The 23,807-nt window shown below is 41.4% G+C and overlaps 1 protein-coding gene across 1 annotated transcript in view; it reads left to right on the top strand.

Moving 5' to 3' along the window:
• The window catches only part of MYOZ2 (myozenin 2), a 143,856-nt gene extending 120,401 nt beyond the window's left edge, over nucleotides 1–23,455 (top strand). The window contains exons 5-6 of the mRNA XM_073655423.1: nucleotides 5,979–6,162; nucleotides 22,996–23,455. Of these exons, the coding sequence (XP_073511524.1) occupies nucleotides 5,979–6,162; nucleotides 22,996–23,230 (419 nt within the window). The 3' untranslated portion in view covers nucleotides 23,231–23,455. The remainder of the gene's footprint in view (nucleotides 1–5,978; nucleotides 6,163–22,995) is intronic.
• The last annotated feature ends 352 nt before the right edge of the window (nucleotides 23,456–23,807 follow it).

Below are 23,807 nucleotides of genomic sequence, written 5' to 3'. Positions count from 1 at the left end.
TCCCTTGCTTTTTTTATCTGTAACCTAGACCCTGCTTATGTGTTATCCCCTTCCATTTCTTTGAATTCCTAATCATCATTATTTCTCTTTTTTTCTGACTATTTTTCCTTTACTACTTATGACTCAGTTATAAATGCCAGCTCTCTGCCCAGCTTTGCCTGTTCTGTAGATGACTTTATCCTTCCTCCAATAAACTTTCCGGTTGGTGCTATATAGCACAACATGGAGTGTTCCTACGGAATTTACCAATCTCAGACTCCTCCGTCAGGTTTCCAAATGGTGAACCTTTACTCATCATCCTGAGAAAGTATTTCCACTGTGAAGCCCAGTGATGGCGTACATCACTTTAGCCAGTGCATGGCATTGTAAATGTGATCTTAGTCTTGTGTGTGGAATCCACCATGCTTCTGAACACTTCTTGTGTCATCATTGCATACAAAAAGAGTTGGAAATTTTCTAGACCCATTATGCGATCCTGTACGTTGTTTGCGATGGGTGTGAAATATATTTGATCTAAACGTATATATACACTGCTCAAAAAAATAAAGGGAACACTTAAACAACAGAATATAACTCCAAGTAAATCAAACTTCTGTGAAATCAAACTGTCCACTTAGGAAGCAACACTGATTGACAATCAATTTCACATGCTGTTGTGCAAATGGAATAGACAATAGATGGAAATTATTGGCGATTATCAAGACACCCTCAATAAAGGAGTGGCTCTGCATGTGGGGACCACAGACCACATCTCAGTACCAATGCTCTCTGGCTGATGTTTTGGTTACTTTTGAATGTTGGTTGTACTTTCACACTTGTGGTAGCATGAGACGGACTCTACAACCCACAGAAGTTGCTCAGGCAGTGCAGCTCATCCAGGATGGCACATCAATGCGAGCTGTGGCAAGAAGGTTTGCTGTGTCTGTCAGCGTAGTGTCCAGAGGCTGGAGGCGCTACCAGGAGACAGGCCAGTACACCAGGAGACGTGGAGGGGGCCGTAGGAGGGAAACAACCCAGCAGCAGGACCGCTACCTCCGCCTTTGTGCAAGGAGGAACAGGAGGAGCACTGCCAGACCCTGCAAAATGACCTCCAGCAGGCCACAAATGTGCATGTGTCTGCACAAACGGTTAGAAACCGACTCCATGAGGGTGGTATGAGGGCCCGACATCCACAGATGGGGGTTGTGCTCACAGCCCAACATCGTGCAGGATTCTTTGCATTTGCCACAGAACACCAGGATTGGCAAAGTCGCCACTGGTGCCCTGTGCTCTTCACAGATAAACGCAGGTTCACACTGAGCACATGTGACAGACGTGACAAAGTCTGGAGAGGCTGTGGAGAGCGATCTGCTGCCTGCAACATCCTGCAGCATGAACGGTTTGGCTGTGGGTCAGTAATGGTGTGGGGTGGCATTTCTTTGGAGGGCCGCACAGCCCTCCATGTGCTCACCAAAGGTAGCCTGATTGCCATTAGGTACCGAGATGAGATACTCAGACCCCTTGTGAGACCATATGCTGGTGCGGTTGGCCCTGGTTTCCTCCTAATGCAGGACAATGCCAGACCTCATGTGGCTGGAGTGTGTCAGCAGTTCCTGCAAGATGAAGGCATTGAAGCTATGGACTGGCCCGCCCGTTCCCCAGACCTGAATCAAATTGAGCACATCTGGGACATTATGTCTCGCTCCATCCACCAATGTCACGTTACACCACAGACTGTCCAGGAGTTGGCGGATGCTTTAGTCCAGGTCTGGGAGGAGATCCCACAGGAGACCATCTGCAACCTCATCAGGAGCATGCCCAGGCATTGTCGGGAGGTCATACAGGCACTTGGAGGCCACACACAATACTGAGCCTCATTTTGACTTGTTTTAAGGGCATTACATCCAAGTTGGATCAGCTTGTAGTGTTTTTTTCAACTTTAATTTTGGGGGTGATTCAAAATCCAGGCCTACATTGGTTAATAAATTTGATTTCCATTGATGATTTTTGTGTGATTTTGTTGTCAGCACATTCAACTTTGTACAGAACAAAGTATTCAATGAGAATATTTCATTCATTCAGATTTAGGATGTGTTATTTGAGTGTTCCCTTTATTTTTTTCAGCAGTGTTATATATATATATATATATATATATATATAAATATGTATATGTATATATATATATATATATATATATATATATATATATATATATATATAGTACAGACCAAAAGTTTGGACACACCTTCTCATTTAAAGATTTTTCTGTATTTGCATGAGTATGAAAATTGTACATTCACACTGAAGGCATCAAAACTATGAATTAACACATGTGGAATTATATACTTAACAAAAAAGTGTGAAACAACTGAAAATATGTCTTATATTCTAGGTTCTTCAAAGTAGCCACCTTTTGCTTTGATGACTGCTTTGCACACTCTTGACATTCTCTTGATGAGCTTCAAGAGGTAGTCACCGGAAATGGTCTTCCAACAATCTTGAAGGAGTTCCCAGAGATTCTTAGCACTTGTTGGCCCTTTTGCCTTCACTATGGGGTCCAGCTCACCCCAAACCATCTCGATTGGGTTCAGGTCTGGTGACTGTGGAGGCCAGGTCATCAGGTGTAGCACCCCATCACTCTCCTTCTTGGTCAAATAGCCCTTACACAGCCTGGAGGTATGTTTGGAGTCATTGTCCTGTTGAAAAATAAATGATGGTCCAACTAAACGCAAACCGGATGGAATAGCATGCCGCTGCAAGATGCTGTGGTAGCCATGCTGGTTCAATATGCCTTCAATTTTGAATAAATCCCCAACAGTGTCACCAGCAAAGCACCCCCACCTCATCACACCTCCTCCTCCATGCTTAACGGTGGGAACCAGGCATGTAGAGTCCATCCGTTCATCTTTTCTGCGTTGCACAAAAACACGGTGGTTGGAACCAAAGATCTCAAATTTGGACTCATCAGACCAAAGCACAGATTTCCACTGGTCTAATGTCCATTCCTTGTGTTCTTCAGCCCAAACAAGTCTCTTCTGCTTGTTGCCTGTCCTTAGCAGTGGTTTCCTAGCAGCTATTTTACCATGAAGGCCTGCTGCACAAAGTCTACTCTTAACAGTTGTTGTAGAGATGTGTCTGCTGCTAGAACTCCGTGTGGCATTGACCTGGTCTCTAATCTGAGCTGCTGTTAACCTGCGATTTCTGAGGCTGGTGACTCGGATAAACTTATCCTCAGAAGCAGAGGTGACTCTTGGCCTTCCTTTCCTGGGGCGGTCCTCATGTGAGCCAGTTTCTTTCTAGCGCTTGATGGTTTTTGCAACTGCACTTGGGGACACATTCAAAGTTTGCCCAATTTTTCGGACTGACTGGCCTTCATTTCTATATATATTTCTATATATATACAGTACAGACCAAAAATTTGGACACACCTTCTCATTTAAAGATTTTTCTGTATTTTCATGACTATGAAAATTGTACATTCACACTCAAGGCATCAAAACTATGAATTAACACATGTGGAATTATATACTTAACAAAAAAGTGCGAAACAACTGAAAATATGTCTTATATTCTAGGTTCTTCAAAGTAGCCACCTTTTGCTTTGATGACTGCTTTGCACACTCTTGGCATTCTCTTGATGAGCTTCAAGAGGTAGTCACCGGAAATGGTTTTCACTTCACAGGTGTGCCCTGTCAGGTTTAATAAGTGGGATTTCTTGCCTTATAAATGGGGTTGGGACCATCAGTTGTGTTGTACAGAAGTCAGGTGGATACACAGCTTATAGTCCTACTGAATAGACTGTTAGAATTTGTATTATGGGAAGAAAAAAGCAGCTAAGCAAAGAAAAATGAATGGCCATCATTACTTTAAGAAATGAAGGCCAGTCAGTCCGAAAAATTGGGCAAACTTTAAATGTGTCCCCAAGTGCAGTTGCAAAAACCATCAAGCGCTACAAAGAAACTGGCTCACATGAGGACCGCCCCAGGAAAGGAAGACCAAGAGTCACCTCTGCTTCTGAGGATAAGTTTATCCGAGTCACCAGCCTCAGAAATCGCAGGTTAACAGCAGCTCAGATTAGAGACCAGGTCAATGCCACACAGAGTTAAAGCAGCAGACACATCTCTACAACAACTGTTAAGAGGAGACTTTAACCACTGCTAAGGACAGGCAACAAGCAGAAGAGACTTGTTTGGGCCAAAGAACACAAGGAATGGACATTAGACCAGTGGAAATCTGTGCTTTGGTCTGATGAGTACAAATTTGAGATCTTTGGTTTTAACCACCGTGTCTTTGTGCGACGCAGAAAAGGTGAACGGATGGACTCTACATGCCTGGTTCCCACCATGAAGCATGGAGGAGGAGGTGTGATGGTGTGGGGGTGCTTTGCTGGTGACACTGTTGGGGATTTATTCAAAATTGAAGGCATACTGAACCAGCATGGCTACCACAGCATCTTGCAGCGGCATGCTATTCCATCCAGTTTGCGTTTAGTTGGACCATCATTTATTTTTCAACAGGACAATGACCCCAAACACACCTCCAGGCTGTGTAAGGGCTATTTGACCAAGGAGTAGAGTGATGGGGTGCTACGCCAGATGACCTGGCCTCCACAGTCACCAGACATGAACCCAATCGAGATGGTTTGGGGTGAGCTGGACCGCAGAGTGAAGGTAAAAGGCCCAAGAAGTGCTAAGCATCTCTGGGAACTCCTTCAAGATTGTTGGAAGACTATTTCCGGTGACTACCTCTTGAAGCTCATCAAGAGAATGCCAAGAATGTGCAAAGCAGTCATCAAAGCAAAAGGTGGCTACTTTGAAGAACCTAAAATATATGACATATTTTCAGTTGTTTCACACTTTTTTGTTAAGTATATAATTCCACATGTGTTAATTCATAGTTTTGATGCCTTCAGTGTGAATGTACAATTTTCATAGTCATGAAAATACAGAAAAATCTTTAAACGAGAAGGTGTGTCCAAACTTTTGCTCTGTACTGTATATATATATATATATATATATATATATATATATATATATAAAAGTCTTAACAGGCCATTTAGGTGCAAAGTTTTCATGTACAAATTATAAAACATAAGGACACATACGAGTATATATGTGCCCATTTGCCATTGTGAGTAAAAATAAAACAGGATGCATAGATTACTGTATATATAAATTAAAATATTTAAAGGGGTTGCACAGGGTTACAGAAGCTTTGCTGCCTTCTCCCACAAAAAGTCCCACTACTGTCCACAGGTTGTGCCTATTTTGTAACTGAACCAGTGGCCAGCTATAGGGCCTTAATTTCAAAATCTCCAATAGGACCCCCAAATATCACAGGTCTTTAATTGTATTGGACGTCTCACGTAGGCCAAAGGGATATTTGTAGCTTTAAAACACCACTGCAGCATATTTTTTCAGTGCTGGAGCGGTCCCTGTCTTATACCCACCCTTTTTTCGGTGCTGCTCTGATCCTGCGTTGACAACTTGCGACAGCAATTTATGATAGGTTGGAAATCAGAAGTTACGTCAGCTCTCAATGAAAGTCTTTGTGAGCCAGAACGAGGCTCTCATAGAATTGTATTGAAGAGTGACCTCCGGCTCGCTCCATGAAACACTAGAGCAATCTGGCAGGTCACAAACTTCCGGAGTCCGACAGGAGCGGCAGCATTAGAAGGGGAAGACGGCGGCAGGTGAGTATGATAGCAGGGTCTGGTATCTTAAGTTAGAAACACCACTCCATAAAAAAACGCTGGAGTGGTGCTTTAAGGCTCCAGGACCTGAGAGTGACTGAAACCTCTGCACCTACTAGAGCTATGCCCTTGGTCTGTGCTCTACTGAAGTGAATGAGGTTACGCAGCAGTACCATGCACATCCTATGGGCAGCTGTGGTACTGTTTTTGCAAGAAAGTAGACATGTTTTTAAAATTCAGTGCAGGCCCTTTGCATAATTGAACATAATGCCATATTACTGTCAATTCTTTTTCTTTACTTATCCAGGATACACAGGTCCACTTAAAGAAATTCCTCCAGAAAAATTCAATGAGACTGCAGTTCCTAAGTATTACATGTCTCCTTGGCAAGAAGCAATTGTAAATGACCCAGATCTCCTAGAGGCTCTATATCCCAAAATGCCCACTCTGGGAAACAAGGTGGAGGCTCCAGACTATAGAAGTTTCAACAGGTAAATATTTCAGATTAATTCCCTCCATTATATTCTGTATTGCTAGTTACTGTCCCTCTTTGGTAAAAATACATTACCTTACAAAGCAGTATTCACTTGAAGGAACCCTTTCCATGCACAGTGAGTAAACGCAATTGCCCTATACAGTGAAAAAGAGGGCAGGTTCCCATGATAACAATGTTAAAGGGAACCTGTCATGTGGAAAAAACGATATTAACCTGCAGATATGGGGTTAATCTGCAGGTTAATAGCATGCTGGCTCTGTGCTTCCGCTGCACTGAAAGCCCCGCTGCCAGGAGGAAATCATCTTTATTCCTCCCGACAGCCTCAGGCTTCCAGTCGTAGAGGCGCAAACGGCGCAGCTTAAGTCACCGCTCAGTACATTGTGAGCGGAGGCTGTAAACACGTCACCGGCACTGAATGACACCTGGCTCAGCACTGATGCACTGTGGAGCAGATGAAAGCCCGAGGCTGCTGGGACGAAAAAAGTTAATTTCCTCCTGATATCTGGGCTTTCAGTGCGGTGGCCACACGGCATCAGAACGCTATAAACCTTCAGATTAACCCCATATCTGCAGGCTAATAGAATTTTTTTTAAATGACAGGCTCCCTTTGAGGTATATTAGGAATACCTTTTTTAAACAGACTGATACACATCAAAAGAAAACTCTGCTGCTAGCTGGACTGGTACTTAACTGGGGTTTATCCAGGTGCAGTACCTGGCTGTAGCCATCAATGTATGGGGTCGCTGTGCTCCACCCAATACATTACTTATATTCAGTAACTTCTGGAACTATCCCAGCCCCCTTGGTGGGGGTGTCTGATGTCAAATAGGTCATCAATATATACATTCCAGACAAGCCCATTAAAGGGGTTGTTCCCTTTTAGCTAAATTTCTTCCCTGACTGCAGTTTGCTGTTTAAAACAAACCAACTGCACTGTATACAGCGTTACTGGGTCCGCCGGTGAGTCTCTGCTGCTGTTCCCAGTGACTGGTATTGGCTGCAGCGCTGACTTCACCTTGACAGAGCGACAGCCAATCCGTCAGCTCAGCAGCTCTAAAAGAGTGTTCCCGTGGCAGACACTGGCAACAGTGGCGGAGACTCACTGGTGGACCTGGGGAAGGTGAATATGGCACAATTTGTTTTTTTTTATAGCAAACTGCAGGCAGAGAAGAGATTTAATTAAAACCCCTTTACACTTCTTTACTCATGCACTGACTGGGTATAATGATGACCATAGAAATGTTATGCAGCATACATAGTTAATTATTATTAATTCCACTTATCATTTCCACTGTTAACAATCTGATATACTGTATAGCAGCAACATTTTTCAACTATTTCCCAGGTCTCTAACGTGTGAGATTATCGGAGAATAACAAGGTTTTATGAACAGCTGTTGGAAATAAGTATTAGATGCTGTGATGTCACTTCCAGACTGACTCATGGAGAGAAGTGAAGATTTGGCAGCAGAAATATCAAATATGAAATATTAGTGCTGAACTTAATAGCAAGATGATGTTCAAATTATATTTATTTTTTCCCACATTTGTTTCCCATAATACATAAAATATAATATTTCTGCACATTAACAATATTTTTTAAATTATTAATAATAATAATAATAATAATAATAATAATTCAGAGTTATGTGTGTAAAATAAAATGTTCTGATGAGTAGTTCTAGAGCCAGATCAAAAAACATGCATCCCTCCAAGTAATACATGATATGTGTGATTCCTATGGGCTCAGGGGGCTATTGCTTTCTCTTACTCTCATGTACAAGAACAGCTTCATCCCTGTTCAGATTTCTCCTTCAGCACAAGAAATCTCTTCTACCTTGTGCTGACAGACACTGATGCTAAGGAGTATTTTGTTCCATCCCCACCGAGCCTTGTTGTCATATCTCTACATTCTCTGTCTAAAAATAATTAAAAAAAAGCATAAAAGATTGAACACTATTTTTCTGATTGGGCAAAAATGTACAGATTGGCTGCATTGGCCATGTACCATTATTTATGACTGGTCAGGAACACAGGGTTGAGAGCGGAGGAGCAATGCTGGTCCAAGAGGTAAGTATAGATATATTGGAAATAATGGTTTGTCCAGTAGAGTAGTAGTGTTCACATATTTCTTAAAGGATTGAAATAAAGTCAAATAGGGAGCCATGTAGTAATATGGTAGGCTACCATTGTGTGAAACAAATTCTATAGGGATGAACCAATTTTTATTAACAAATTACCCCTAGGAGCAAAAGGACCCTATTTTAGGGATTGTAAATAAAACTTGATTTTTATTATTTAAATTAATAGCATTTGAAATAAGTCCAAATATTAAAAGCATAGATGCGGTTATATATTACTGTCTATTTTAATATAAGGTTTTATCTGTCTATAAACTATTTCCTTAACTGTCAGGACTTCACTCTGGATTTAAATTTCCCTAGACTATACCACGGCAGCAATCCATGATCTAGTATAGAGCTATTGAGGTAAGTACCGTATATTCTGATACGTATATAACCACACAGGCAGTTAAAAGTAGCTCATAGTTTCCCCAACATGTTCACTCAGATAGGTGTCATCAGGCTATAATCATATATACATCATATATACTGTACATCTATACATTATATCCCCTGATGATGCTTATCTAGGTGAAACATGTTGGGGAGACTATGAGCTACTTTTAATTGCTTATTTGGTTGTATATCTATCAGAATATACTAACCTCAATACAGTAACTCTATACTAGTTCACGGATTGCAGCTGTGATAGAGCTAGGGAAATTTAGGTCCAGAGTGAAGTCCTGACAGCCATATAACACGGACGATGATTGTATCACAGTGCACGGACTGGCCAGCGGATCTCCTGGCCAGATGCATAGAAATACATGCTCATATTCAATGAGAAAAAAAGAGTTATAACGGCATAAAAAATATAAATTTTATTTCATCATTGATCAATATAAAAATATACAAACAATGGTAGAGATAAAGTGCATAGGGATAGCAGCAATAACCACCGGTGTAAATGATCCTATGTATAGATAGAGCTCATATATTCCACAGAAAATGGGTAAAAAAGAGTATAGCCTAGCCACATTAAATAACAGATATTTGGGTCAGTCTTGGACTTAATGTATAGATTACTGATATAGTTAAAATAAATGACTTAGAATTAAGACTAATGAATTACCCATGTGCTATACGAGTATTAATACATAGCAAGAAAGAGATATCTATTACGAATAAATTACCTATGTGCTACACAAATATTAGTACATAGCACAAGAAAGGTATCTATAACGAGTTAGGCAATTCATCGTTGGTCTTACCAGGTGAGCGGCCAAATAGACACCAGCGGTTGTTAAAGCGCAATGGCGTGCCCCGACGCGTGTTTCGCGGCCACCAAGGGCCGCTTCCTCAAGAGGAATGAGAAGAGACGGGGGAACGGATCTATTAAACCCCATGGTGTCGGTCACGTGTGGCCTCACGTGACTGATCACATGGGGTGTATCAAGGCGGGGCCTGATGCCAGTACATGGCGCGTGAGCCGCCGCACCCACCCCAGCCGCCCGCCCAGGCCGTCTGGAGCCAGTGCGCACCCGCGGACGCGCGGCACAAACAGTGCCTGAGCGCCCGCGTGCGCACCAGCCCCGCAGAGATTTTTTTTTTCTTTTTTGGAGAAGCCCATATTGATAATCACTCGAATAGGATAGAATCACAGGAAAGAAGAGAATGATAAGGATTCATTTAAGCCTTCTGGTGATAGGGTACCCAGCGTAACGATCTACTTGGCCTCTACTTGGGCCAAGATTTTCCTTACATTGCCCCCCCTGGGCACCCATATGAATTACATCAATTCCACAAATTTTTAGGCCCCCAGGATCGCAATTGTGATCTAAACTCTAATATGGGGGGAATTAGGTTGACATACAAATATGATAAACGTAAGATTGAGTTTTTGGATGTCTGTCTTGGGGTGGACAGCGCCGGGCACCTCCAGACAGACATATATAGGAAACCGACATCAGTCAATTCCCTCATTCATGCCACAAGCGCACATCATCCAACAACTATCAGGGCCGTCCCAGTTGGACAATTCCTGAGGGCGAGACGGATCTGCTCTTCAGACCTTAAATTTGAATAGCACGCCACTGACCTGAGGAACAGATTTGAATCACGTGGTTATAGCAAAAGATGCATAAAGAAGGGCTATGACCGAATAAGACGAACCCCAAGAAACCATCTATTATACCCTAATAAACAAAATAATTTTGATTTTGGGCAGAAGAAGATACGCTATACACTGTGTGCAGAATTATTAGGTAAATGAGTATTTTGATCACATGATACTTTTTATACATGTTGTCCTACTCCAAGCTGCATAGGCTTGAGAGCCAACTACCAATTAAGTAAATCTGGTGATGTGCATCTCTGTAACGAGGAGGGGTGTTGACTAATGACATCAACACCATATATAAGGTGTTTAATTATTAGGCAACTTCCTTTCCTTTGGCAAAATGGGTCAGAAGAGAGATTTGACGGGCTCTGAAAAGTCCAAAATTGTGAGATGTCTTGCAGAGGGATGCAGCAGTCTTGAAATTTCCAAACATTTGAAGCGTGATCACCGAACAATCAAGCGTTTCATGGCAAATAGCCAACAGGGTCACAAGAAGCATGTTGGCCAAAATAGGCGCAAAATATCTGCCCATGAATTGAGGAAAATCAAGCGTGAAGCTGCCAAGATGCCATTCGCCACCAGTTTTGCCATGTTTCAGAGCTGCAACGTTACTGGAGTATCAAAATGCACAAGGTGTGCGATACTCAGGGACATGGCCAAGGTAAGGAAGGCTGAAAAACGACCACCTTTGAACAAGAAGCATAAGATAAAACGTCAAGAATGGGCCAAGAAATATCTTAAGACTGATTTTTCAAAAGTTTTATGGACTGATGAAATGAGAGTGACTCTTGATGGGCAAGATGGATGGCCCAGAGGCTGGATCTCTAAAGGGCAGAGAGGTCCACTCCGACTCAGACGCCAGCAAGGTGGAGGTGGGGTACTGGTATGGGCTGGTATCATCAAAGATGAACTTGTGGGACCTTTTCGGGTTGAGGATGGAGTGAAGCTCAACTAGCAGACCTACTGCCAGTTTCTGGAAGACAACTTCTTCAAGCAGTGGTACAGGAAGAAGTCGGTATCTTTCAAGAAAAACATGATTTTCATGCAGGACAATGCTCCATCAAATGCATCCAACTACTCCACAGCGTGGCTGGCCAGTAAAGGTCTAAAAGAAGAAAAAATAATGACATGGCCCCCTTGTTCACCTGATCTGAACCCCATAGAGAACCTGTGGTCCATCATAAAATGTGAGATTTACAGGGAGGGAAAACAGTACACCTCTCGGAACAGTGTCTGGGAGGCTGTGGTGGCTGCTGCACGCAATGTTGATCGAAAACAGATCAAGCAACTGACAGAATCTATGGATGGAAGGCTGTTGAGTGTCATCATAAAGAAAGGTGGCTATATTGATCACTAATTTTTTTGGTTTTTGTTTTTGCATGTCAGAAATGTTTTTTTCTAAATTTTGTGCACTGATATTCGTTTACCTGGTGAAAATAAACAAGTGAGATGGGATTATATTTGGTTTTTATTTAATTCTGCACAGTAATAATTACCTGCACAAACAGATATCCTCCTAAGATAGCCAAATCTAAAAAAAAACACTCCAACTTCCAAAAATATTAAGCTTGGATACTTATGAGTCTTTTGGGTTGATTGAGAACATAGTTGTTGATCAATAATAAAAAAAATCCTCTAAAATACAGCTTGCCTAATAATTCTGCACACAGTGTATATCTACCTATAACCATGAGTGGGAGAACATGAGAAAAATAGTGATCAAACATTGGGACATCTTGACGACCGATACCTCCCTGGGACCAATTCTTGGGAACTATCCCCTTATGACCCCCAGACGATCCAATAATTTAAAGGATATCTTGGTCTCCAGCCACTATATTCCAGTGAAATCCAATCCCATGGCTCCCATGGCCCCACATTGGGGATGTTCCGTTGCGGCCACTGTTGTGCCTGCACCAATGTCCTACGCTGCACCACGTTTACGTCCTCGGATGGCAAAAGAGAATTCAATATTAGACACCACATCTCCTGCAGTACCAGCAATGTAATCTACTACGCAACATGTGATTGCTCATTGATCTACATTGGACTTACATCTCGAGAACTCCGGGTACGTGTGCGTGAGCATGTGCGGGACATTGGTGTGGCCAGGACGGTGGCCGAAGTTGCAGAACTGAAGACTATCCCTAGGCACTTCAGGATAGTTCACAATTGCGATCCTGGGGGCTTAAAAATTTGTGGAATTGATGTAATTCATATGGGTGCCCGGGGGGGCAATGTAAGGAAAATCTTGGCCCAAGTAGAGGCCAAGTGGATCGTTACGCTGGGTACCCTATCACCAGAAGGCTTAAATGAATCCTTATCATTCTCTTCTTTCCTGTGATTCTATCCTATTCGAGTGATTATCAATATGGGCTTCTCCAAAAAAGAAAAAATCTTCCTCCCCCTCCTTTCTCCCCCCCCCCCTTCCTAAATTTTCTATTGCATTGACGTTTCTTGGTTTTAACCTGTACTTTGGGATTTTCTCCCTATTGCTTTTATTCATTGCACTTTTTTCAGTTTTTATTATATGTATCGAGGACCGGACCGCTGCCATATTGTCTGTATGTGCCTTTAACTGACCTGGATAAAACAAGAATTTCTTTGAAAAACGGAGGACTGACCATCTGCGGGGCAAAACAGAAATATAACATTGGACAAGACTTGATGACCACATACGTTGTTACAACATGTTCTTTTTTCATATGTATTTATTAATTAGCTGTTTTCAATATGCCTCGCAACTGTTCTCCACTCACCGGGTATGTTAGCACATAGTGATGTGGTGCGCAATGCTTCGCTGCCTCTGCTGCTGGTGCGTGCGCCCGGCTGTCTTTGCGGGGCTGGTGCGCACGCAGGCGCTCAGGCACTGAGCTGGTGTGGCGGCGCACGCGCCATGTACTGGTATCAGGCCCCGCCTTGATACACCCCATGTGATCGGTCACATGAGGCCACACGTGACCGACACCATGGGGTTTAATAGATCTGTTCCCCGGTCTCTTCTCATTCCCCTTGAGGAAGCGGCCCCTGGTAGCCGCGAAACGCGCATCGGGGCACGCCATTGCGCTTTCACAACCGCTGGTGTCTATTTGGCCGCTCACCTGGTAAGACCAACGATAAATTGCCTAACTCATTATAGATACCTTTCTTGTGCTATGTACTAATATTTGTGTAGCACATACAGTAGGTAATTTATTCGTAATAGATATCTCTTTCTTGCTATGTATTAATACTCGTATAGCACATGGGTAATTCATTAGTCTTAATTCTAAGTCACTTATTTTACCTATATCAGTAATCTATACATTAAGTCCAAGACTGACCCAAATATCTGTTATTTAATGTGGCTAGGCTATACTCTTTTTTACCCATTTTCTGTGGAATATATGAGCTCTATCTATACATAGGATCATTTACATCGGTGGTTATTGCTACTATACCTTTATCTCTACCATTGTTTGTATATTTTTATATTGATCAATGATGTAATAAAATTTATATTTTTTATGCCGTTATAACTCTTTTTTCTCATTGAATATGTGTATTATGAGTCGGCACTTTCTGGCGCCTGTGGGAAGTACCTTCCCCCACACACGCCAATATAGCTACAGAAGGGTTGCATTATCAGTATTATAGAAATACATGCTGTCACGCTCAGGTCAGGAGAGCATTGCCATGGACAGCCAATCCGAGCATTGCAATGTGAGCGTCATCCGTGCTATACCGCCATCTGACTGCGCCCATAGTGTTGTGGCTTCATGTGGACAGTAATATACAGTTATATGAAAAAGTTTGGGCACCCCTATTAATCTTAAGCTTATTGTTTTATAAAAATTGGTGTTTTTGCATCAGCTATTTCAGTTTGATATATGTAATAACTGTTGGACACAGTAATGTTTCTGCCTTGAAATTAGGTTTATTGTACTAACAGAAAATGTGCAATCTGCATTCAAACAAAATTTGACAGGTGCATAAGTATGGGCACCTCACCAGAAAAGTGACTTTAATATTTAGTAGATCCTCCTTTTGCAAAAATAACAGCCTCTAGTCGCTTCCTATAGCTTGTAATGAGTTCCTGGATCCTGGATGAAGGTATTTTTGACCATTCCTCTTTACAAAACAATTCCAGTTCAGTTAAGTTTGATGGTCGCCGAGCATGGACAGCCCTCTTCAAATGATCCCACAGATGTTCAATGATATTCAGGTCTGGGGACTGGGATGGCGATTCCAGAACATTGTAATTGTTCCTCTGCATGAATGCCTGAGTAGATTTGGAGCGGTGTTTTGGATCATTGTCTTGCTGAAAGATCCATCCCCTGCGTAACTTCAACTTTATCACTGATTCTTGAACATTATTGTCAAGAATCTGCTGATACTGAGTGGAATCCATGCGTCCCTCAACTTTAAAAAGATTCCCGATGCCGGCATTGGCCACACAGCCCCAAAGCATGATGGAACCTCCACCAAATTTTACTGTGGGTAGCAAGTGTTTTTCTTGGAATGCTGTGTTTTTTTGCCGCCATGCATAACGCCTTTTTGTATGACCAAACAACTCAACCTTGGTTTCATCAGTCCACAGGACCTTCTTCCAAAAAGAAATTGGCTTCTCCAAATGTGCTTTTGCATACCTCAGCCGACTCTGTTTGTGGCGTGCTTGCAGAAACGGCTTCTTTCGCATCACTCTCCCATACAGCTTCTCCTTGTGCAAAGTGCGTTGTATAGTTGACCGATGCACAGTGACACCATCGGCAGCAAGTTGATGCTGCAGCTCTCTGGAAGTGGTCTGAGGATTGTCCTTGACTGATCTCACCATTCTTCTTCTCTGCCTTTCTGATGTTTTTCTTGGCCTGCCACTTCTGGCCTTAACAAGAACTGTCCCTGTGTTCTTCCATTTCCTTACTATGTTCCTCACAGTGGAAACTGACAGGTTAAATCTCTGAGACAACTTTTTGTATCCTTCCCCTGAACAACTATGTTGAATAATCTTTGTTTTCAGATCATTTGACAGTTGTTTTGAGGAGCCCATGATGCCACTCTTCAGAGCAGATACAAACAGGAGAACAACTTGCAAGTGGCCACTTTAAGTAGCTTTTCTCATGATTGCATACACCTGGCTATGAAGTTCAAAGCTCAATGAGGTTACAAAACCAAAAAAAGTGCTTTAGTAAGTCAGTAAAAAGTAGGTAGGAGTATTTAAAACAAGAAAATGATAAGGGTGCCCATACTTATGCACCTGTCAAATTTTGTTTGAATGCAGATTGCACATTTTCTGTTAGTACAATAAACCTCATTTCAAGGCAGAAACATTACTGTGTCCAACAGTTATTACATATATCAAACTGAAACAGCTGTTGCAAAAACACCAATTTTTATAAAACATTAAGCTTAAGATTAATAGAAGTGCCCAAACTTTTTCATATAACTGTATTGTAGATAAACACCTTCAAACACTGTATTATGATATCATGTAAATCAGAGTTCCCCAACTCCAGTCCTCAAGGCCCACTAACAGATCATGTTTTCAGGAATTCCTTAGTATTGCACAGGTGATGCATTTATTGCCTGTGAAGGTGATGGAATTATCACCTGAGCAATACTAAGGAAATCCTGAAAACATGATCTGTTAGTGGGCCTTGACAACTGGAGTTGGGGAACACTGATCTAAATAACCTCCTGAGATTAAAATAATACAAAAGACATAAAGAGTTGCAGATGAACAATTCATGGCAAATTGTTTTTTTTTTCTTTACTCACACTGGATACTATGAAACATTATTATTTTTTTACTTTTGGAAGTGCATTGAGCTGTAGGTTGGATTGCTGCTAAAGGGGGGAAAAAAAAAACTCTTTAAATCTTCTTCTTTAGCGAGTTTGAACGAGCTGAGCATGATCGGAGCGTGAGTGCAAACGGAGGTAAGTGTATGCCTTGTGATTCAGTGACTTTGGATTCAGGGAGTTTGGAAGGGAGGAATTTGGACTGAATTGCAGTCTGTATTTTATTAATTCTTTACATTTCTTTTTACTTAACATTTCTGTCTAGTGCAATCCCCATTAGGAAATGAGCTCCATTATTGACAATGCTATCCAGTGTACATCTTGCCACAAGTATGCAATCCTTGAACAGCTGGTCGTGGGTGCATACTGCTGTGCGAGATGTGAGCATGTTGTGCGTTTGGAAGCCCTGGCACTGGATCTAAATGAGCAGCTGGCAACACTGAGATCTATAGACAATATGGAAAGGAGTCAGCTGCTCTCTGGGGTAGATGTGGGGGAGGGCAGTAGCAGGGAGCTGCAGGACAGTGAGGCTGCTAGCTGGGTGACAGTTAGAAGAGGGGGTAGAGGGAAGAGTGCCAGAGAGGTTAGTCCTGATCTGGCACACCCCAATAAGTTTGCAAAGTTGGCAGATGAGGGGAGTGTCAGTACAGGGGTAGCACTGGTGCAGTTAGGCATGTCCTCTGAAAGCCGGAGGAGTGTCAGCTCCAGTAAGGGGGGAAATAGGAGAGAAGGGCAGGCCAGGGAGGTGCTGGTAGTGGGGGACTCAATTATTAGGAAAACAGAAAGGACAATCTGTCACAAAGACAGGGATTGTCGAACAGTATGCTGCCTACCTGGCGCTTGAGTCCGACACATCGCTGATCGGGTTGACAGATTACTGGAAGGGGCTGGTGAGGACCCAGCGGTCATGGTGCACATTGGCACAAATGACAAAGTTAGAGGTAGGTGGAAGGTCCTTAAAGATGATTTCAGGGAATTAGGCTGCAAGCTTAAAGCAAGGACCTCCAAGGTGGCATTCTCTGAAATACTGCCTGTACCACGTGCCACGCCAGAGAGGCAATGGGAGATAAGGGAGATAAATAAGTTGCTCAGAAATTGGTGGAGGAAGGAGGGGTTTGGGTTCCTGGAGAACTAGGCCGACTTCTCAGTTGGCTACAGGTTCTACGCTAGGGACGGGCTGTACCTCAATGGGGAGGGTGCAGCTTTGCTGGGGGAGAAAATGGCTAGAAGGTTGGAGGAGTGTTTAAACTAGAGATTGGGGTGGGTATACATTTTATAGGTGGGGAAGATAGTGCAGATAGTGACCTGGGCACAAATAAAGAAATTGGGGGTGGGGTTAGAAAACTCAATATAGTAAGAAGGAATAGAGGTACAGAGAGATACATAAAATGCATGTACACTAATGCCAGAAGGCTCACCAACAAAATGGAGGAATTAGAATTAATTTTATTGGAAAATAATTATGACATGGTGGGGATATCTAAGACATGGCTGGATGAGAGCCATGACTGGGCAGTTAATTTACAGGGCTATAGTCTGTTCAGAAATGACCGTACAAACAAGCGAGGGGGGGCTGTTTATATGTAAAATCATCCTTAAAACCCATCTTGCGTGAGAATATATGTGAATCTAATGAAAATGTAGAGTCCCTGTGGGTGGAGAGAAGGGGAGGGGGGGAAATAATAAATTACTGATAGGGGTTTGTTATAAGTCTCCAAAAATAATGGAAGCAGCAGAGAATATCCTCATAAAGCAAATAGATGAAGCAGCGACTCAAGGAGAAGTCATTATTATGGGGAATTTTAACTACCCTGAAATACATTACATTACTACAGAAACCTGTAGTTCCAGCAAAGGTAATAGGTTTTTGACAACTATGAGAGACAATTACCTTTCACAACTGGTTCAGGACCCAACAAGAAAGGGGGCACTGCTAGACCTAATATTAACCAACAGGCCAGACCGCATATCAAATATACGAGTTGGGGGGTCACTTGGGTAATAGTGATCACAAAATAATAAGTTTTCATGTAACCTTTAATAAGATGTCTAGTAGAGGGGTTACAAGGACACTAAACTTCAGGAAGGCAAATTTCCAACGGTTGAGAGATGATCTTAGTGCAATAAACTGGGACAATATTCTGAGACATAAAACTACACAAAGCAAATGGGAGACATTTATTAGCATCCTAAATAGGACCTGTGCCCAATATACCCTATGAGAGTAAACATGCAAGAAATAGGAGGAAACCACTATGGCTAAATAGAGCTGTAAGGGGCGCAATAAGTGACAAAAAGAAAGCATTTAGAGAACTAAAGCAAGTAGGTAGTGATGAGGCATTAAATAAATACAGAAAATTAAATAAATTCTGTAAAAACCAAATCAAGGCAGCAAAGATTGAGACAGAGAGACTCATTGCCAGAGAAAGTAAAAATAATCCCAAAATATTCTTTAACTACATAAATAGTAAGAAACTACAAAAATGATAGTGTTGGCCCCCTCAAAAATAGTCTGGGTGAAATGGTGGATGAGGATGAGGATGAGGAGAAAGCCAATATGCTAAATGATTTTTTTTCAACAATATTTACACAAGAAAATCGCATGACAGAAAACATGATCAGTGATAACAAAAATTCTCCATTAAATGTCACTTGCTTAACCCAGCAGGAAGTACAGCGGCGTCTAAAAATAACTAAAGTTGACAAATCCCTGGGCTCTGATGGAATACACCCACGAGTACTGCAGGAATTAAGTAACGTCATAGATAGACCATTATTTTTAATCTTTAAAGATTCCATAATAACAGGGACTGTACCACAGAACTGGCGTATAGCAAATGTGGTGCCTATATTCAAAAAGGGGACAAAAACCGAACTTGGAAATTATAGGACAATAAGCTTAACCTCTATTGTGGGTAAAATCCTGGAGGGTTTCCTAAGAGATGCTATACTAGAATATCTGAAGAAGAATAACCTCATGACCCAATATCAATATGGGTTTACGAGGGGCCGTTCCTGTCAAACTAATTTTATCAGCTTTTATGAGGAGGCAAGTTCCGGACTGGACCAAGGAAATGCAGTGGATGTTGTGTATATGGACTTTTCAAAAGCTTTTAATACGGTTCGACCCAAAAGGTTAATATATAAAATGAGAACAATGGGGATAGGGGAAAATATATGTAAGTGGGTTAAGAACTGACTCAGTGATAGGAAACAAAGGGTGGTTATTAATGGAAAACACTCAGACTGGGTCTCAGTTAACAGTGGGGTACCACAGGGGTCAGTATTGGGCCTGCTTCTTTTTAACATATTTATTAATGACCTTGTAGGGAGCATACAGAGTAATATTTCAATATTTGCAGATGACACTAAACTCTGCAAGGTAATCAATACAGAGGAGGACAATTTTATATTACAGGAGGATCTATGTAAACTAGAAGCTTGGGCTGATAAATGGCAAATGAGCTTTAATGGGGATAAATGTAAGGTAATGCACTTGGGCAGAGGAAATAAAATGTATAATTATATGCTTAATTGTAAAACACTGGGCAAAACTGTCACTGAAAAAGACCTGGGTGTATTGGTGGACGACAAGCTCAGTGGTTTGGTGGCCAGTGTCAGGCAGCTGCTGCAAAGGCAAATAAAATAATGGGAAGCATTAAAAGAGGCATAGATGCTCATGAGGAGAACATAATTTTACCTCTATACAAGGCACTAGTGCGACCACACTTAGAATACTGTGTACAGTTCTGGTCTCCGGTGTATAAGAAAGACATAGCTGAACTAGAGCGGGTGCAGAGAAGAGCGACCAAGGTTATTAGAGGACTGGGGGGTCTGCAATACCAAGACAGGTTATTACACTTGGGGTCATTTAGTTTGGAAAAAAGAAGGCTTAGGGGTGATCTTATTACTGTGTACAAGTATATGAGGGGACAGTACAAAGACCTTTCTACTGATCTTTTTACTCTGAGAGCTGAGACAGGGACAAGGGGGCATCTTCTAGTTCTGGAGGAAGGAAGTTTTAATCATAATCACAGACGGGGATTCTTTACTGTAAGAGCAGTGAGACTATGGAACTCTCTGCCGCATGATGTTGTAATGAGTGATTCACTACTAAAATTTAAGAAGGGCATGGATGCCTTTCTTGAAAAGTATAATATTACAGGTTATATATATTAGATTCCTTGATAGGGCGTTGATCCAGGGAACTAGCCTGATTGTCGTATGGAGTCAGGAAGGAATTTTTTTCCCAAATGTGGATCTTAGTTTTTTTTTTGTTTTTTTGTCTTCCTCTGGATCAACATGTTAGGCTATAGGTTGAACTAGATGGACTTAGTCTTCCTTCAACCTTAAAATTATGTTACTATGTTACTATTATATGAACATGAAAAAATGTGTACTGCCAAAATGATTACATATCAGCTCACGCTATAATGATATATTTGCAGGCTTCTTAGGATTAGACCAGATACATGCAGTGCCAGTGCCTTTCAGAAAATTGATAAACGGGCACATGATTTGGCAGGAGAACAGCTCTTTCACAAGCAAAACCATGTGGTCAATTGTACTAGCTCTTTCTCTGCAAAATTATGCGCCATTTAAAGGGAATTTATCACCAGGTTTTTGCTATGTAATCTAAGAGTAGCATTATATAGGGACAGAGAACCTGATTGCACTTACTAATCTGCTTGGGTCAGTTTTCTTAAAATCTCTGTTTTCTCTTCTGCAGATCTACCAGTTCTCTAAATGCTGAGATCTGTATAACTCCGCCCACACCACTGATTGGCAGTTTTCTTTGTATTCTATGCATAGAGAAATAGCTGCCAATCAGTGGTGGGGGCGGGATTACACAGAGTAGGCAGACTACATGGCACAAAACAATTAGTCCTCTAGTGATCATCTCCTGGTGATAAAACACTGATTTTATTAGAACTGCAACAAGCAGCCCAGTAAATTACAAAACACTGGAATCTCTGCCCCTACATCATACTGTCTCTGATTGCATAGCAAAAAGCTGTTGACAGATTCGCTTTAGCAATCAATTTAAAAAACGGGGCCGCATGCTGAATCCCCGCCATTGGTCTGACTGTACCATAATATACATGAATAGGGATCATTACTAAATTGTGCTGAGTTTCTAAAATCCTGATAACAGACATAAATGTTTTCATTAATAGAGTCAAATACACAAAAGTTAGAAATATATCAGACTAGCAAGATATATCATGTATATGCATGTCTGCATTTCTTTTATAAATTCTTGATTTTCTCATAGTTTATAGAATAGATTATACAGAATTATTTTTCTTTCATTGCACATCCCTTTCTTGGGCTGGATGCAGCAAATCCTGTGAATTTAATATGGCTGAGTATCTTGGATGAAACAAATAAAATCTTCATTGGTTTGAATGACACTACCTTTAAGGCTGTGTGCCCACGATGCGTTTTTTAAGCGTTTCCACAGCAGCAATTCCGCTGCAGAAACGTTTAAAAAACGCATGGTAGAAGGCCTGCCATGTTCCCCAATGATAATCCGTATGTGCTGTGCACATGCTGCGGAAATTTCCGCTGCGGGTTATCATTGTGGAAAAATACGCAGCACTACCAATTATTTTGCGGAAGTGCTGCATTTTCGCCACCATTAACTAGCATTGAAACGCTTGGATTCCGCATCACTGGATCTGTAGATGCAGAATCCATGTGCTTCAATGTGCGGATGGTACCTAGGTCTGGAGAAGAGGAGACTCTCCTCCGGACCCGGGTACCATAGAACCTGTAAAAAAAAAGAGATAAAAAATAAATATTATATTTACCTTCTGATGACTCCTGGTCTCCTTGTCCTCCCTTGCCGGCAGATCGCGGTGGACTGAAGGACCTGCGCTGACGTCATAGTCATGTGACGGCAGGTCCTTCAGTGCAGTGTACCACGAGCTGCCGGCAAGCCAGGACGGAGCGAAGCAAGACTGTGGGGGCCATCAGAAGGTAAGTATAGATTTATTTTTTATTTTTTGACATTCTCTCGGTCACACTATATAAATCCATGCCATTTGCATGGATTTATATAGTGTGACCAAGTTGTCAAGCACTTTCCAAGTGATGCTAAAATCGCTTGGAAAGTGCTTGTCAACCCGCATGCGGAAACGCATGTGAAGAACGCTTCACATCCGCATGTCCCTGGCAGGAAAAACGCATGTACAATCCGCATGTACAATCCGCATGTACAATCCGCATGTACAATCAGCATGCGTTTTTTCTGCCAGGGGAGATGCAGAAACGCTCAGGAAAAAATCTGGAGCATTTCTGCATCGTGTGCACATAGCCTAAATCTTTCCCGTATTATCTTAGCCAGGACTGCAATGTTAACATTGGATGCAAATAAGATAAAAAGGGCAAATTATGTTACCCAATTGTTCAGCAAATTTCATACTGATAGTTCTCCAACTGCTGGAGCTATCCTCAATAACTAGTATAATTGGTCCTTTTAATTTCTCAGAACATTGATGGAACTCAATGAACTCCACTTGAATGGGAGTAACTAGTTGCAGCCCCTTGTTCTAGCGATTAGAGGAGGTCCAAAAGTTCAGACCCCCATGATTAGGAGGAATCTCTTTAAACTATAAAAAAAATAATTGCACGAGAGTACTACTGCTGTAACAAATACAGACATTTATGCAATGGCTTCCCCTCTTATGTGCTCTGATTTTTGAGAGGTTTTGTAACAGAAAACACCACTTTGGTTCAGGGAGACTCAATATTTGACCAGAGGTTGTCAAAGCTATAGAACCTCTTAAATGTTTCTTCTTTTTTTCTATAACTGTCTCTTATTATAAATAAGGATTTATATAGAGGGTTTTTTTTTGTTTTGTTACCAGGGCGGCAACTCCATTTGGAGGATTTGATAAAGCATCCAGGATGATCACTTTCAAGATCCCAGACTTTGACCTGCTTTCTTTGAACACGCTTCCATTTGATATGAATATAGACCCCATCAGGGCAAGAAAGTCCTTTAACAGAACACCTCAAGGGTGGTCATCTGAAAACCCCCACATTATAATCTCCTCTGACATCATCTTCAATCCTGATGTGCCAGAATCTGATGATTTATAAATATGTGAAATCTATAGTTGAAATGTTTAATCCCATGTACAGTAGTCTAGTTATGGATGTTTCTGATTAATATTTTATAACCTTATGCTGAGCAAGTAATTGCTGCTTTTCAGAATGTATCATGTTTTATTTTTTTTAACTGGTATGTTCCGATTATTTCAGTACTTTATTGGTGAGCTGCGGTCTCAGCTGGGTCCTTACTTGTTAAAATGTAATCAATAAACCACAACAGTAAATTCGCTCTTGAATATGAGTCTATAATTTATAAGTAAATCACATGGAGTTGGTTAAACATTAGAGGACCCTAACATACAAACCAAGCAATGTATAACAGGATCAGTCCTAGTAACATGTAATTGGAAAGGTTTCAACCAATTTGCTTTTTAGTGAAGTTCTTTTTGTAGGTTTATTTGAAGGAAATAAGCACTTTCTACAAACACTGTAAAATACTTGTATCATCATCAGTATTTGCAATTCATTTCACCTGTTTAGCCAAAAGAAAAACAAAAAAAGGAAATATTTAATGTGAATCTCATGAAGAAAACCCATTTCTGAATGGAAACCTGCCTAACTCTCA

This window comes from Phyllobates terribilis, unplaced genomic scaffold, assembly GCF_046119375.1.
Source record: "Phyllobates terribilis strain yellow unplaced genomic scaffold, ASM4611937v1 Scaffold_1__5_contigs__length_1240528914, whole genome shotgun sequence".
NCBI classification, from domain to species: Eukaryota; Metazoa; Chordata; class Amphibia; order Anura; family Dendrobatidae; genus Phyllobates; species Phyllobates terribilis.
The sequence above is the reverse complement of the archived record's forward strand: the minus strand, read 5'-3'. Positions and strand labels throughout refer to the sequence as shown.